The following is a 17,441-nucleotide window of genomic DNA, read 5'->3' on the forward strand; positions in this document are numbered from 1 at the left end:
ATAAAGTTTCCGAATAAATTAGGATATCATCCAAATAAGCCGTGACAAATTGATCGAGATAAGGCCGTAGGATATCATTAATCCAATGTTGAAAGGTGGCGGGGGCGTTGGCTAATCCGAACGGCATTACTGTATACTCGAAATGTCCATATCGAGTTCTAAATGCTGTTTTCCATTCGTCTCCCTCCGCTACCCTGATTGTAACGGGGACTGAGGACGTAGGAACTATGAAGCCAAGGAATACAACCGAGGCGAAGACGTGGACGTAGGAGGTTCGTAGACTATGGACTATGGACTATGGGGCCGAAGGGTACACCTAAGGCAAGAACGGGGACTGTGGACTATAGACTATGGATGGTTGTACCTGGTCTAGTATACCGGGTAAACCCTGTGACGTAGCGCGAACCAAATAGTATTCGTAACTGTGAAGTACAGAGGTTGCATAAAGAGAAAAGAGAAAGAAAGAGAAACAAGAAATCACGAGACAACGCCCCCCCTTATATATCCATACCCTATCCCAATGCTGACTCATACCCTCGCGTAACAGAAACAGAAAGAACATAATAGAAACCCGCTTTACTAAACCCAACCACACTGCATTATCCTTCTCCCTTATACCCAGACAACTCACATAGCCAACCCGTCTAGCTGCCGTTACAGACCACTCCCCCCTCTAAAGCCTACCTCCTGGTAGGCTTAGGCTTCTGTGGATATCGTTCGTGAAATCGTTTAACAATATCGGGCGAATGTTCGACATCCGACAATGGCTGCCACGAAGCTTCATCATAACCGACATACTTAACCAAGTATTCAAATCTTCCCCGATGATCCCTGGAATTTAAAATATCCTCGACTTCCCACTCCTCCTGTCCTTCAACTTCAACCGGCGGTGGTGGTAACTGTTGTTGTCCTGGTAAAGGATCGTTTGCTGCAGACGACAGTAAAGAGACATGGAATATGGGATGAACTTTCATAGAACGAGGGAGTTCCAACTCATAGGCATAAGGACTAACGATCCGCTTCACGACATATGGTCCAATGCGTTTCCAATCAAGTTTCTTCGAGGGTCGTTTGGTGAGGACATGGCGGGTCGATAGAAAAACTTTATCCCCCATCCGATAGTGAGGCGCTGGAGTCCGACTTATATTGGCCGACTCCTCTTGAATCCTTTGCGCTCGGAACAATTCAGCTCGTAAAACGTCTAGTATATCCTTCATCTCTCGTGCAATGGTATTCGCTTGGTCTTCCGCTGTCGTCCTACCATGTTCCAAAGGACCAAAAGTCATTCTTGGATTCCTTCCTGAGTTGGCGTAAAATGGAGAGATTCTCGTTGTTTCAGAAGCATGGTTATTTGTTGCAAACTCGGCCATTGGCAACCATCGAACCCAGTCGTCCTGTTGATAAGAAACATAACTTCGAAGGTATTGTTCCATCACAGCATTGATCCTTTCCGTTTGTCCATCCGTCTGGGGGTGAAACGCTGTAGAGAACTTTGGCGATATTTCCAAACGATCGCAAAGGGACCTCCAGAATTCCGCAACAAATTGTGTTCCTCGATCAGATACCATAGTTTCAGGTAACCCATGTAACTTCCAAACATTGTCAATATACAGTCTCGCTACTTCCCTTGAGTCCGCCTCCTTTGTTGTTGGTATTAGGTGTCGCATCTTAGTTAACCTATCCACCACGACCAAGATTGCATTGTATCCATCGCTCTCTGGGAGGTCGGTAACAAAGTCCATTGACACATCCGTCCATGGTCCATCGGGTATTGGCATCGGCCGGAGTACTCCATAGGGTGCATTGCGTGGCACCTTGCTACGGGCACACACATTGCAGTTCCGAACATACTGATCGATATACTTCCGCATTTGTGGCCAGTAATACTCTCGATTCAGGAGTTCCAAAGTCTTCGCTCTGCCTGGATGACCTGCCGATGGTTTGTCATGATACTCTTTTAGAAGTCTTAGCCGAAGATCATTGTCGTCGGGTACATAGAGTACACCACGGTAAAGTAGCCGACCGTTGTTGTCTTCCGTACATTCGGCAAGCGAGATCTTATTCGAGTGACGGATGCCGTTCCGAAGCATCGCGAGTACTTTGTTCGGGAAACTGTCAACTTGGTAAGCATTTAAAAACAACTCTTCTACAGTGGACATTCCTTCAGCGGATTCATTTGAAAAAGAACCCGCGAACAAACTTAGCTTTAAATCCAAATTTTTTCGCTTCAAAACCACCTGGCTTTGATGCATCAACCGTTCATCCCCCTCCTTAGGTAGGTCACCCGACCTCCTAGTCAATGCATCCGGCTTTGCCCCTTGTTTCCCTGGTCTAAATTGAATGACGAAATCAAAACGTGAAAGAAATTCCGACCAACGGGCTTGTCGACGGTTTAATAGCTTTGTTGACATGAAATATTCGAGGTTCCTATGATCGCTGAGGACTTCGATTGGAAATTGTGCCCCTTCCAAATGATGTCGCCACTCCTCAAAACATCGTACAATTGCCAGAAGTTCTTTGTCATAGATTTCGTAGTTGCATTCCGCAGGGGAATGCTTCTTTGAGAAGAAAGCAACTGGATGTAAAATTCCTTCATCATCACGTTGGGACAGGATTGCAGCAGAAACATAGTCGGATGCATCGGTTTCTACTACGATTTTCCGATTCGGATCAAAGTGCGCTAGTATGGGTGCCGTTGTAAACATCTTTTTCAATGTCTGGAATGCTTCCTCCCTTTCATCCGTCCATTCGAACTTAACATTTTTCTTCGTCAAAGCCGTAAGTGGAGCAACAATCTTTGAGTATCCTAGGATAAACCGTCGATAGAAATTAGCGAATCCCAAAAATACCTGAACATCATGAAGGTTCCTTGGTGTAGACCACTCCAAAACATCGACAACTTTCTTCGGATCCATTCGATTCCCATCCGGGGTGAGAATCAGGCCGAGATACTTTGTTTCCTGAACCATAAACTCGCATTTCTCAGGTTTAAGGTGAACATGATTCTCATCAAGTACCTTCAGAACCTTCTGAATATGCTCTTTGTGCTCCGACAGAGTCTCCGAATAGATCAGGATATCATCGAGATATGCCGTTACAAATTGATCGAGGTAAGGACGTAGAATATCATTGATCCAGTGTTGAAATGTGGCAGGGGCATTCGCTAATCCAAACGGCATTACAGTATACTCGAAATGTCCATAACGAGTCCTGAACGCCGTCTTCCATTCGTCTCCCTCGGCTACCCTGATTTGGTTATATCCCCAACGTAGATCCAGCTTGGTGTAGTATTGCGCTCTTGATAACTTGGCCAGGGTTTCCTTTAACAATGGTAACGGATACCGATTTTTGACCGTGATTGCATTGAGACCTCGATAATCTACACAGAGCCGGAGAGTCCCATCACTTTTCTTTACGAACAGTATGGGTGCTCCCGCTGGTGACTCACTGGCCCGAATAAATCCCTTAGGTAGATTTTCATCAAGGTATTCCCGTAGTGCTTTTAATTCAGTCTGCGACAGGCCATAGATGGGTCCATACGGTACTCGTTTACCCTCTTCCAAAATTATTTCAATGTCATGGGACGGTCGATGTGGCGGCAGGACAGAAGCGTCATATTCTTGGAACATATGGAGACGATGGTGGAACTCCTTTGGTACTAGTTGCTTGACGTTGGTAGTGGATTTATCAGCTGCTGAAACGACAACAGTATGATATTCTGGTAAGGGAATCGATACGCCATGAACAGTAACTGCAGTTCCACTGAGTGAACAGTGTTTAAGACAGTCCTGAGAATCAAAAACAAGTAGATTATCCTTTGGCCGAATGGTGACATCGTGACGTCGCATCCACGGTATTCCCATTACGATCGGATAATGTCCCAACTTTGTAACGAAACATGAGGCAATTTCTCGGTGACCATGAATATCTAGTGAAACATTGACAACGTGGGTAATTTCTCCTGACTGGATAGGTCTTCCATCCATAACATCTACCAGGCGAGATTTCTTAAGGGGGGTCATTGCAAGATTGTTGTTGCGTGCGAAAGATTCATCGATAAAAGCATATCCTGATGCTCCAGTATCAATAAGAGCGTAGGTGGAAACGAAAGAGTCGGGATTCTGAGAGACCGAACAGGTAACAACAAGAGAGTCTTCGGACATCTTATCTTCAGACACAGCAGCAACAGGGAGAACAGAAACAGGTGGCGGGGCTGGCCCCTTTGGTTTGCCATTTTTTACCAAAGGGGCTGACCTTTTAACGCCGGCTTTGAGGATCCATTTTCAAGTGGCCTTTCTCGCCAATTGCTAATGGAACGGGGATCTTGGGTGCGAGGAGTCAGGTAACGAGGCTTGGAGACATGGCGAGATTTAACTGTAGCGGTAGAAACGGAGATACGAGAACGAAGGTCAGCGATGGTGGCATTGGCTTGGGCCTCCCAGGCCTTTGCAACAGAGGTAATGTGAAGAATTTCATCTTCAGCATTAGCGAGGTTTTCGTCAGTGATGGCGAGGTTTTCCTGATGTAATGCCAGACGATACCGAAGCTCCTCCTCTTCGGCTTTAGACTCCTCCAGCTCAATCTTCAAAGCAACGATAACCTCGTCGCGACCTCGGATGATCTCGGTAGAACCTTCCTGGTTATCGCACAAGGTTTGCCAAAAATCGGCAGCCTTTTCGTTGGCTGCTTCTAGTTCTATGGTGAGGCTGGTAATAACCTCTTCCTGGGCCGTATCAATAATGGGTTCTGGTGGCGTGGGGGTGTCGAGAGGCTTGTTGAGAGCCTCCAAACACTCAGCAATAAGACCATGAGCCTCGGTAAGTTCTTCGCCGAAGTCTATATCGGCTGGAAGAGGACCATAGGTGATCAGAAATTCTGAAAGACGCTGTAACAGCGTATCCTGGATAATGTCGGACATAGTCGCGACCAGAGCTAAGCGAGGCGGTGTTGTATTGGTTGGCTGTAGAGGATGCAACCTAAGTGTAACGGGGACTGAGGACGTAGGAACTATGAAGCCAAGGAATACAACCGAGGCGAAGACGTGGACGTAGGAGGTTCGTAGACTATGGACTATGGACTATGGGGCCGAAGGGTACACCTAAGGCAAGAACGGGGACTGTGGACTATAGACTATGGATGGTTGTACCTGGTCTAGTATACCGGGTAAACCCTGTGACGTAGCGCGAACCAAATAGTATTCGTAACTGTGAAGTACAGAGGTTGCATAAAGAGAAAAGAGAAAGAAAGAGAAACAAGAAATCACGAGACAACGCCCCCCCTTATATATCCATACCCTATCCCAATGCTGACTCATACCCTCGCGTAACAGAAACAGAAAGAACATAATAGAAACCCGCTTTACTAAACCCAACCACACTGCATTATCCTTCTCCCTTATACCCAGACAACTCACATAGCCAACCCGTCTAGCTGCCGTTACACTGATCTGATTATATCCCCAACGTAGATCCAACTTGGTATAGTACTGTGCCTTCGAAAGTTTAGCCAAAGTTTCCTTTAACAGTGGTAACGGATACCGATTTTTGACCGTGATCGCATTGAGGCCTCGGTAATCCACACATAGCCGGAGAGTCCCATCACTTTTCTTTACGAATAGTATAGGTGCTCCTGCCGGTGATTCACTAGCTCTGATAAATCCCTTTGGTAGATTTTCATCGAGGTATTCCCGTAGCGCTTTTAATTCAATCTGGGACAGGCCGTATATTGGTCCATATGGAGGTCGTTTACCTTCCTCCAATACGATCTCAATATCATGGGACGGTCGATGTGGCGGCAGGACAGAAGCATCATATTCTTGGAACATGTGGAGACGATGGTGGAACTCCTTTGGTACTAGTTGCTTGACGTTGACGGTGGATTTCTCAACTGCTGAAACGATAATAGTATGATGTTCTGGTAGAGGGATCGATATTCCATGGACAGTGACTGCAGTTCCATTGAGTGAACAGTGTTTAACACAGTCCCGAGAATCAAAAACAAGTAGATTATCCTTTGGCCGAATGGTGACATCGTGCCGTCGCATCCACGGTATTCCCATCACGATCGGATAATGTCCCAACTTTGTAACGAAACATGAAGCAATTTCTCGATGGCCATGAATATCTAGTGAAACATCGACAATGTGGGTAATTTCTCCTGACTGGATAGGTCTTCCATCCATAACATCTACCTGGCGAGGTTTCCTAAGAGGGGTCATTGCAAGATTATTGTGACGTACGAAAGATTCATCGATAAAAGCATATCCTGATGCTCCAGTATCAATGAGAGCGTAGGTGGGAATGAAGGAGTCGGAATTCTGAGAGACCGAACAGGTAACAACAAGAGAGTCTTCGGACATCTCATCCTCAGACACAGCAGCAGCAGGGAGAACAGAAACAGGTGGCGGGGCTGGCCCCTTTGGTTTGCCATTTTTTACCAAAGGGGCTGACCTTTTAGCGCCGGCTTTGGGGACACATTTTCAATTGGCCTTTCTCGCCAATTACTAATGGTACGGGGATCCTGAGAGCGAGGGGACAGATAGCGAGACTTGGAGACATGGCGAGGTTTAACTGTAGCGGTGGAAACGGAGATACGAGAACGAAGGTCAGCGATAGTGGCATTGGCTTGGGCCTCCCAGGCCTTTGCAACAGAGGTGATGTGAAGAATCTCATCTTCAACATCAGCAAGGTTCTCGTCAGCGATGGCGAGACTTTCTTGATGTAGTGCCAGACGGAACCGAAGCTCTTCTTCTTCAGCCTTCGATTCCTCCAGCTCAATTTTCAGAGCAACGATAACCTCGTCGCGACCTCGGATGATCTCGGTAGAATCTTCCTGGTTATCGCACAAGGTTTGCCAAAAATCGGCAGCCTTTTCGTTGGCTGCTTCTAGTTCTATGGTGAGGCCGGCAATGACCTCTTCTTGAGCCGTATCGATAACGGGTTCTAGTGGCGCGGGGGTGTCAAGAGGCTTGGTGAGAGCCTCCAAACACTCAGCAATAAGACCATGAGCTTCCGTGAGTTCTTCGCCGAAGTCTATATCGGCTGGAAGGGGACCATAGGTGGTCAGAAATTCTGAAAGACGCTGCAACAGCGTATCCTGAGTGATGTCGGACATAGTCACGACCAGAGCTAGGCAAGGTGGTGTTGTATCGGTTGGCTGTAGAGGATGCAACCTAAGTGTAACGGGGACTATGAGCGTAGGAACTATGGGGCCAAGGAATACAACCGAGGCGAAGACGTAGACGTAGGAGGTTCGTGGACTATGGACTATGGGGCCGAAGGGTAGACCTAGGGCAAGAACGGAGACTATGGACTATGGATGGTTGTACCTGGTCTAGTATACCGGGTAAACCCTATGACGTAGCGCGAACCAAATAGTATTCGTAACTATAAAGTACAGAGGTTGCATAAAGAAAGAAGAGAAAGAAAGAGAAACAAGAAATCACAAGACAACGCCCCCCTTATATATCCATACCCTATCCCAATGCTGACTCATACCCTCGCATAACAGAAACAAAAAGAACATAATAGAAACCCGCTTCGCTAAACCCAACCACGCTGCATAATCCTTCTCCCTTATACCCCGACAACTCACATAGCCAACCCGCCTAGCTGCCGTTACATCGCTCCGTGCACAATTGAGTTGGTGTGCGAGCGCGGTGGTTCGAGGCCTAGGCATTATTTGTCATGTGTTGGTCGTCTTCGGGAACGGGTGTGGCTCCGACTGGGGTGGTAGCTGGTACTTGAACTATTGGGAGTAACTCTTGGGCAGGTGCGGCAGGTGGGTCTTGGGCGGGTAGGGCGTTTTCCTTTCCTTTGTTGAGGAATCGGCGTTTGACTCTTTCGGGGCACGCTGGGTCGGAGGCCTTATGGATTCCTTTGCAGTTCAGGCATCTGATTGGGGTGTGGGTGCATCTATATCCTCCCTGGCATTCATTGCATGGGTGGAAACTGGTGAGGTGATCTCCGGCGCAGTGGCCGCATTTCCCATTGTTCTTACATTTCTCCTGGCGGTGGCCGTACTCGAGGCATTTCGCACACTGGGTATCCGGGAAGGTTGGGAGGAAGGCCTCGATATGGCAGCTTCGGTTGAAGAGAGATAGGAATTTAACTCCTAGTGTTTCCATTGTAATTTGTCCTGGGAGCGCGATGACCATTGATGAGTGGGTTTTCTCCATTCGAGCCTCTGCCCTGGAGATCCAGCGGGGAACCTGGGCAAGTTGGAAGTTCTCTCCATAGTTGCTTCTGATTTCTGATGCTACCAATTGTCCCGCCTCGATACCCTCCCCGACCGTTGTGGGGATTCCATGGAGGAGAAACTTTGACCATTTAGAGTTTGCGCGGATGACAGCGACCGGTACCTGTAGGGTGAGGAGGGCCTCCTCAATTTCTTTGGCATATTCCATTGCCTTTGTTGCAGGGGTAACGAATTTTGTTTCCAAGATGAAGTTGTCCTTGGGTGTTCTTCTTGCTGAGATGAAATGACAGGACTCATCTTGGATTCTTGCGTTGACGAGGGTCCTGATCTCGGATGGGTTGACGTCGGATGGGGCAGTAGTTTCAACAATGATCTCCCTGTTGATTTTGGTGTACTCTGGTTTGAAGAGGGGGTCCGCTTTTGGCTTTGCGGACTTCTTTCTTCTCTCGGCAACCTGGAAATTTCCTTGAGCAGGACCGGGTGCCGAGGCCACGGTGGCCCAGGTGCCTGCCTTCCATCCACGGAGTGGGGCTTGTTGGGGGGGCTTGTTGGGGGGGCCTGAGGAGCTGCCTGTGGCGCTGCTTGGGGAACTGTTTGGGGGACCGCTGGAGGGGGCATTCTCTGTCCCTGCGGTTGTTGTGGTTTTCGCTGTTGTTGTTGTTGTTGGTGTTGTTGCGGATGCTGCGGTTGCTGCAGTTGTGGTTGTTTGTTGAGGAGGGCGTGGATCGCCGAGTGCATATTGGTGATCATGTTTGTCTGCGCCTCGATTTGATGTTTCAGTGTGTCCACTGTTCTCCGGAGAGTGATCGATTGTTCTTCGAGGTATTCCATCCTGTCGGAGGGTGGGCAGATCTGGCTGGTAGCATGTCTGATGGCCCAGGTAATGTAGTTTAAGTCTGTCTGGGTGTGAGTGGTATGGGGGACAGTACTCGGGTAGAGGTAGTCAATGCTCGGTTGGTAGGGGTCGTTGTAGTCAGATTCTTTTGCAAAGGTCGAGGAAAACTCCTGTTCCTGTGCTCCGGATGGGGTTGGGTTGGGATCCTGAGTGTTCCTGTTCTATGGAGGGGCTGTCCCTTGCTGGGAAGACTGGGTGAAAAAGGACTGGAGCGAAGCTTGCTGCGACATGACTGAATGTCCAGTTCTTCTGGCGGCGTAGAGTGATGTTTCGGATAAGTTTCTTTTCCTTCCTTTCGGGAGGTCAAGGCTGGAGAATTCTTCGCTAGAAGCCAGTTTTCGTAGGTTTCTTTCGCTTGGAACAACAAAACGCGACCGTACGATCGGGGACGGAGTGGCTCAGCCTGGTATGGTATACCAGGGTAAACCGAGAGGAATAAAATAAAATGTTTTTGAAGCGAGGTTAATTGTCAGGGAGTTCTTTGCGAGCCTTAGCGAGCAAAATGAATACAGAAGAAGAAGAAACTTATATTGCTTTGAAGTACAAGACTTATCGCACGCCGACCCAACCGCCTAAAACACAAATCGAACAACAAGAAAGAAAAGAAAACCAACAAACGCAAACGAACAAAGACAAAACAAAGCAAGCACAAACAACCACGAAACAATAACAGGGAAAATCCAGAACGACGCTCAGCCGGAAAGCCCAACGACAAGGAGAAATAACATATCTCAGCGGACTCGAGCGCTGGATCCATCAAAACAAAAAATAAAACCAAATTTAAAGAGTAAAAGGAAACTGCCCTTCCTAATCCCGTTCCTAATCATTTTCTTCCATCCCCTCTTCCAGGTCCGCCTCCGCCTCCGCCGACTCGTACCATTTTGAGAGTTGAGATTGTTTTGCAAATTGTAGGATAAGGTCCGTTCTCAGGTTTGTAAACATCCAGTTTTCCCAGGTCATCACTCCGGGGATCTTTTCTATCAGAGGGATGCGGATTCGAGCCCACGCTGGGCATTCCATTAGTATATGTTTCGCTGAGTTTTCCATGCGACACTGGCATGGTTCGGGGTCTGTGTGTACTGCGTGTTTGTCGATTCGGGTGGTTTGGCACCGGATTCGAAATACTTTTTTTGCTTCCGTAAGGGTGAGTTTCGCTATCTTAGGAGGGGAGCGGAATTCCCCCCGATGGTGGTAGTTCGGTATTGATTGTGTGTTCCATTCTTCCAACAGGTGGTCGCGTAATAGTTTATTTTGGTTCCACTTATCTCTCGCATTTCCGGGGGTCTGGTATGGGAGTAATAGGGAGGCGATTCGGTGCAAGCCTGTTCCTTTGATGTTTGCTTCTCTGTATGGGAGGAGCTCGATCAGGGATTCATTGTTGGGGTGGGTTGCTTCGGTGCAGAGTATTCTGGTTCCGTACTTTCTTGAGCGATATGTCAGGAGATGTTCTAAGGGGGGTAGGCCTGCTTCTCGGAGGAGTTTAGCTCTTTTGGTCCATCGTGGTAGGCCGGTGATGATCCGGGCCGCTTCGTTATATAGTGGTTCAAGGGATCTTATGATGTGGTCTGCACCACTCCACCAAGCTTCGGATCCGTATAGTAGACTTGGGAGGAAGCCCTGTGTTATGATGTGATGGATTGTTTTAACGGTTATTCCTGGCAGGCGGGCGGTATATCGAATCTGGTGGAGGGCTTTAAGGCCTTTTGCGATCGCTGCTTCGATGTGGGGCCGGAAGGAGAGGGTCGGATCTATCCAGACTCCTACATATTTCAGCCTCTCCTTGGGGTGTATATTGATATTGTTAATTTTGACCGGGAGTCGTGGTTGTTGTGTGGATGATGTGGTGGGCCGGAAGAAAATCAGGTCGGATTTATCCGGGTCGTATTTGATTTGGAGTGGCTCAGCTTTTATTAATCTCTCTCTCATTCGTTCCTCCATTCTCTTGATTGTGAAGCCTGGTGTTTTGGATATTTGCACCAGCGCATCGTCATCAATATATGTGGTGTCCATCTCTTTCGGGCTGCTTGTTGGGTCCAGGATTACTCCAGCATAGATCATAAATAGTACCGGGGACATGGGGCTACCTTGCGGCACTCCAGAATCATAGGGCTGTGGTTCCTCTAGCTCATGGTTGAATTGGAACTGTAGTTTTCTGCCGGTATTGAATTCCATGCACCATTCTGTTAAATAAGTAGGGAATTTTTGTTGTTGCATGATTTCCGCGAGGAGTAGGTGGTCGACACAGTTAAATGCTCCTTGGATATCGTTGGTTAGGATCGCTGGTCTGTCTCGCCGAGCGATTCCGGTACTGTTTTTCAGTAGTAAGTTTTGTTGTATTGGTGTTAAGGTTCTCAGGAGGGCGTCAATTGCCGAAATGGTTGGTCTTCCTCCAAATTGATTCGCTGAGAGTGTACCTAGGATTTCTCCAGCGGTGCAAAGTCTCTGAGCCACTATCTTCTCCAGGATTTTGCTGAAGCATTGTAGAAGGGAAATGGGCCGATAGGCTTTTGCTTCATGATAGTTTGCTTTGCCGGGTTTCGGGATCGGGATGCACTTAGCTATTTTCCATTCCGCTGGGTGCACTCCGTGCCGGAGCATCGCGGAGAACATGTCTTGAATTAGGGTTGTGTTTGCTCGCACTATTGCTTTAATAAAGGTATAGGGGATGCCGTCCGGGCCGGTCGCCGAGTGCGCTGGGCAGGAGTCGATTGCTTTATTAAGTTCTTCGGGGGTGACTATGTCGAAGGTGTTGCTAAGGTCAAAAGAGGGGGGCCTGATGTTTAGGGGGGGATGGTCGGGGGACGTCCGTTTTGAGGGGAAAAGTTGGGCTCTTAGAGCTTGGCACTTCCCCGCAAACGTTTCTTCACCTTGTATTGTTGGTATGATCGTGTCTCTCCTCCTTCCTGCATTTAGGATTCTCCAGACCTCACTACCTTTCGCCTCGTTCATCGTCTTTTCCCGCTGGTCCGCTTTTGCTTTCCGGATCATGACTGTCCATTCTCTGCATGCCTTCCGGTGCTCCTCCACGTGGTTGGGTTTCTTTGTATTTTTCGCCTTCCTTTCTGCCGCGTTTACCCTTGCCTTCATTTGTTTCATTTCCTCTGACCACCAGGAGTTGGCTCTTACCCCCTCCTTCGAGAGTGGTGTTACTATACTGATTGTTGCCCTGATCAGTTCTAGGAAGAAGTCGACAGTTTGTTCCGTATGTTCCTTGGTTTCCCATGCCTCTGCGGGGAGGGAAATGTTTGACATATGGTTCTCCAATAGCTTCCAGTCTGTTTGTCGCCACATCCGTCTTGGTACAAATGGTGGTTTTTCCAGGTGTAAGTGAACGGAGGTTCTCCCGTGGTCTGAGCCCGCTCCATAGGGTTCCGTGCTCCATCGTAGGTTATGGTCGAGAGTTGGGCCTTTTACAAATGTAAGGTCGATGATTGTAGGCCTTTTTCCTCTGTCTCTGGGGAAGTGCGTAAAGACGCCTGGTTCATTCAGGAGGGTCAGTCTCTGTCGAGTTATCCATTGTTTTAGCCGTGCACCGTTGGCGCGGTCTGCTCGGATGTTGTTCCTGTATTCATGTGATGTAACTCCGTACCACATTTGATGATGGCAGTTGAAGTCTCCCATTACTAGACAGTTGTCGAGGGTTTGGATTGTTTTTGCTATTTGGGCAAAGGGGCCACTTCGGCCTGGGGAGTATATATTTAGGATTTGGGTTTTCTTGTGCTGGATTTCTACAGTAATCGATACTATGAAGTTATCGTGTGTGTAGTGGTGTTTTGGTTTAAGGTTGGCATGTTTGCGGACGTATGTTGCGCATTTTGTATTGGTGTTGCTGGCTGTAAAAATATAAAAGAGATTTGATTCTGGTGGGTATCCCTCTGCTGAGGTCCATGGTTCTTGTAATAAAAGGAAATAAATGCTAGAGTCTGTTTCCGCTTCTTCTACCGCCGCCTTGGTAATAGGTTCGCTCCGTGCACAGTTAAGTTGGTGTGCGAGCGCGGTGGTTCGGGGCCTAGGCATTATTCGTCATGTGTTGGTCGTCTTCGGGAACGGGTGTGGCTCCGACCGGGGCGGTAGCTGGTACTTGAACTATTGGGAGTAACTCTTGGGCGGGTGCGGCAGGTGGGTCCTGGGCGGGTGGGGCGGTTTCCTTTCCTTTGTTGAGGAATCGGCGTTTCACTCTTTCGGGGCACGCTGGGTCGGAGGCCTTATGCATTCCTTTGCAGTTCAGGCATCTGATTGGGGTGTGGGTGCATCTATGTCCTCCCTGGCATTCATTGCATGGGTGGAAACTGGTGAGGTGATCTCCGGCGCAGTGGCCGCATTTCCCATTGTTCTTGCATTTCTCCTGGCGGTGGCCGTACTCGAGGCATTTCGCACACTGAGTATCCGGGAAAGTTGGGAGGAAGGCCTCGATATGGCAGCTTCGGTTGAAGAGCGATAGGAATTTAACTCCTAGTGTTTCCATTGTAATTTGTCCTGGGAGCGCGATGACCATTGATGAGTGGGTTTTTTCCATTCGAGCCTCTGCCCTGGAGATCCAGCGGGGAATCTGGGCAAGTTGGAAGTTCTCTCCATAGTTGCTTCTGATTTCTGATGCTACCAATTGTCCCGCCTCGATGCCCTCCCCGACCGTTGTGGGGATTCCATGGAGGAGAAACTTTGACCATTTAGAGTTTGCGCGGATGAGAGCAACCGGTACTTGTAGGGTGAGGAGGGCCTCCTCAATTTCTTTGGCATATTCCATTGCCTTTGTTGCAGGGGTAACGAATTTTGTTTCCAAGATGAAGTTATCCTTGGGTGTTCTTCTTGCTGAGATGAAATGACAGGACTCGTCTTGGATTCTTGCATTGACGAGGGTCCTGATCTCGGATGGGTTGACGTCGGATGGGGCAGTAGTTTCAACAATGATCTCCCTGTTGATTTTGGTGTACTCTGATTTAAAGAGGGGGTCCGCTTTTGGCTTTGCGGACTTCTTTTTCCTCTCGATGACCTGGAAGTTTCCTTGAGCAGGACCGGGTGCCGAGGCCACGGCGGCCCAGGTGCCTGCCTTCCATCCACGAGGTGGGGCTTGTTGGGGGGGTACGGGTGGGGGGGCCTGAGGAGCTACCTGTGGCGCTGCTTGGGGAGCTGTTTGTGGGACCGCTGGAGGGGGCATTCTCTGTCCTTGCGGCTGCTGTGGTTTTCGCTGTTGTTGCTGGTATTGCTGTTGTTGCGGTTGCTGCGGTTGCTGCGGTTGTGGTTGTTTGTTGAGGAGCGCGTGGATCGCCGAGTGCATATTGGTGATCATGCTTGTCTGCGCCTCGATTTGATGTTTCAGTGTATCTACTGTTCTCCGGAGTGTAGTCGTTTGCTCTTCGAGGATTTCAATCCTGTCGGAGGGTTGGCAGATCCGGCTGGTGGCATGTCTGATGGCCCAGGTGATATAGTTCAGGTCCGTCTGGGTATGAGTGTCCTGGGGGACAATGCTCGGGTAGAGGTAGTCAACTCTCGGTTGGTAGGGGTCGTTGTAGTCGGATTCTGTTGCAAAGGTCGAGGAGAATTCCTGTTCTTGAGCTCCGGATGGGGTTGGGTCGGGAACCTGGGTGTTCCTGTTCTGCGAGGGGGCTGTCCCTTGCTGGGAAGACTGGGTGAAGAAGGATTGAAGCGAAGCTTGCTGCGACATAACTGAATGTCCAGTTCTTCTGGCGGCGTAGAGAGATGTTTCGGATAAGTTTCTTTTCCTTCCTTTCGGGAGGTCAAGGCTGGAGAATTCTTCGCTAGAAGCCAGTTTTCGTAGGTTTCTTTCGCTTGGAACAACAAAACGCGACCGTACGATCGGGGACGAAGTGGCTCAGCCTGGTATGATATACCAGGGTAAACCGAGGGGAATAAAATAAAATGTTTTTTGAAGCGGGGTTAATTGTCAGGGAGTTCTTTGCGAGCCTTAGCGAGCAAAATGAATACAGAGGTTGCGTAAAGGAAGAAGGAAGAAGAGAAAACAAGTAAAAGCACGAAGCAACGCCCCCTTATATATCCAACCATAGTCCAATGATGACTAATACCTCCGTGTAACAGAAACTAAAAGAACATAACAGAAATCCCCATTACAAATCCTAATCCCACTGCACAATATCTTTTCATCTCGTACCAATCTATTACCTAGCCGAAATACATAGCTGCCGTTACAGACTTTGGGCATATTTGGATCATCATCTGGGGCAAAAGGTTTTTTTGTCTGCCATTGGGCTTGAGTACCGAGTAGCTGTAATTCTCACCAATGCTCATGTTTGTTTATATGGATTTCAAGTGTCTAGTTATTTTGAGTGCAAGCCCCCATCCCTTGAAAATTATTTAAATCGAAATGTTTAATTTCCTTTCTGTTTTTCAATAAGATCTCCTAAAGCCTTTTCAATCCTACCGATACTATCCTTTAGAGCCTTTATCTCTTCATTTATCATTCCCTCGTCCGCATTTTTTTTTTTTTTTTTCCCTCCAGTACGGACCAGTGGGCGAACCGCAGCCCTTTTTAAAAATTTTCCTTCCTTATCTTGTACCTCTTCTGCCTTTCTTTTTCCTTCTGTCCGGGTTTTTTTTCTCTCCTCAGATTTTTCCCAATCGTTTGAAATTCTCTCTAGGGCTCCTTCTAGAGAGACCCGCTGCTCTTCTGTTACAAAGAACTTATCGTCCTTCTTTGAGTTGTGGTGTATGTCAAGTAAGGCTAAAGTCCTTCTCCTAATATAATGTCAATCTTTTTCCATAAACATGCCCCGGTCCTGAAGATCTAGAGCAATCGCCTTCCATGCTTTTGTAACCTCCCTGTAAGAGGAATCCCAAGGTTTCGCCCTATAAACAGCCCATACCAATTCCTGGGTCTCATGATTAGGTTGTGAACTTACCCAGCATCTGCTGCGCAACCACTAACAAAAGAAGAGAATGAAGGCAAGGACATGGCAGAATGAGGACAGTTACAGAAAGGTCAGCGCTGTTTTTAACCCATGAAAGCGGTCACTCACCATTTCGTCACAGCTATAAGTGTCAAGTCCGTCACCCGCAACCGTCAACCCTGAAGCCCGCAACCGTCAACCCCTAAGTGTCAAAAGTCCGATTCGACACTTGGTAAATACGCTCTTTTACGCCTTAACACAATATCCGGCCGTAATGTCAAGACTCTATTACACCATTTGTATAAAGCTTTCTCTACTGTAGGTGCTAGCTTCTAATGGGATTTATCTGCTGCCCACCGATTCTTTTGATCGTTAAAAGTGTTATTGAACGTTGAGGCTGGTATAATAAATTCATTGCATATCATTACCTGTTTGGTTTTTTACAGTTCAGTTTTTTTGGCTAGGGTGCAGTGAATGCGGCTTTTTATTTCCTGCACTGAAAGGGATCCAACTTGCGACTTTACTCTCTCATATTGTTGTTGATTGTTATTCTAAAGATTTCTCAAGCGGGGTCGGCCTGTATTTTTTTGGTACTGATTAGACATTCGACTTTCGAGTTGTATTTGGTTTCACCGTGATCTATATATGAGAGACTCCTGTTACAATCTCAAATATAATTTGGGATTTGTTTGAATTCATTTTATTTATGGTACAAAATTTAGAATTCATTTTATTACAATAATAATTTAAGACTATTAAGGGCGCGTTCGGGAACAGCTTGAAAACGTAGTTTTCAAAGGTCAAAACGGAGTTTTGAAGGAAATTCCCTTTGCTGAAAAGTGAGTGTGTTCGACATCCCACTCCAATACTCCGTTGTGATCACTTAACAGAGTTTCAACAGAGAAATCTCTGTTAAGTCGAAAGGTAGGTAGGACCTACTTTTCAAGCCTCCGTTAACAAAACTCTCTCCTCTACTAGCACCAACAGTTCTCAGAACACACCACGAAAAATATTTACAGTGAAGAGTATATATATTCTTTCCGTTATGCTATTAGAATTTTTTTTAAATAATAGTAAAAAGAAAAATATTATTGCAACCAAAAAGGCGTTTCGCCTAATCAGCGGTGCCGAAGCCACAAACATTTTTGCAATTGTTGTCAAAACTCCGTTTCCAAATTTTCAGGTTAATAGTGTTTTGCTAAAACGGAGTTTTCACTTGGAGGTGTTCCCGAACACGCCCTAATAAGATAGTAAAACTGAATCAATAGCACATCTTTTTATTGATACCGTATTACTTAAATTACGCTGAAAAATAATTCTCTGTAATTCAAGAAAGGAAATTAAAGTTTAACAGTATTTTCTATAAGCTCTAGAGTAGATAAATAATTCCTCATCATTTTTCGAATGCCTTTAGTAGCGTGAGACAGAGCCATTTCACAGAAGACATTAAATTACATACTCCCAAGGGCCGTTCAGCTGCAACAACC

The 17,441-nt window shown here is 47.3% G+C and overlaps 2 protein-coding genes across 2 annotated transcripts; both read right to left on the reverse strand.

Annotated features, from left to right (window-relative positions):
• Positions 1-680: 680 nt before the first annotated feature.
• H6S33_007360 (uncharacterized protein) lies at positions 681-7,113 on the reverse strand (the record flags this gene model as incomplete). Its single annotated transcript, XM_044838701.1, has 4 exons — positions 681-4,213; positions 4,255-4,900; positions 5,414-6,444; positions 6,504-7,113. The coding sequence occupies 4 exons, from the start codon at positions 7,111-7,113 to the stop codon at positions 681-683; spliced, it is 5,820 nt and encodes a 1,939-aa protein (XP_044688896.1).
• A 556-nt stretch (positions 7,114-7,669) lies between these two features.
• On the reverse strand, positions 7,670-9,321 carry H6S33_007361 (uncharacterized protein; the record flags this gene model as incomplete). Its single annotated transcript, XM_044838702.1, has 3 exons — positions 7,670-8,707; positions 8,788-9,247; positions 9,299-9,321. 3 exons carry the CDS (start codon positions 9,319-9,321, stop codon positions 7,670-7,672), a joined length of 1,521 nt encoding a protein of 506 aa, XP_044688897.1.
• Positions 9,322-17,441: the final 8,120 nt, after the last annotated feature.

This window comes from Morchella sextelata (assembly GCF_020137385.1).
Source record: "Morchella sextelata strain SCLS chromosome Unknown scls_23, whole genome shotgun sequence".
Classification (NCBI taxonomy): domain Eukaryota; kingdom Fungi; phylum Ascomycota; class Pezizomycetes; order Pezizales; family Morchellaceae; genus Morchella; species Morchella sextelata.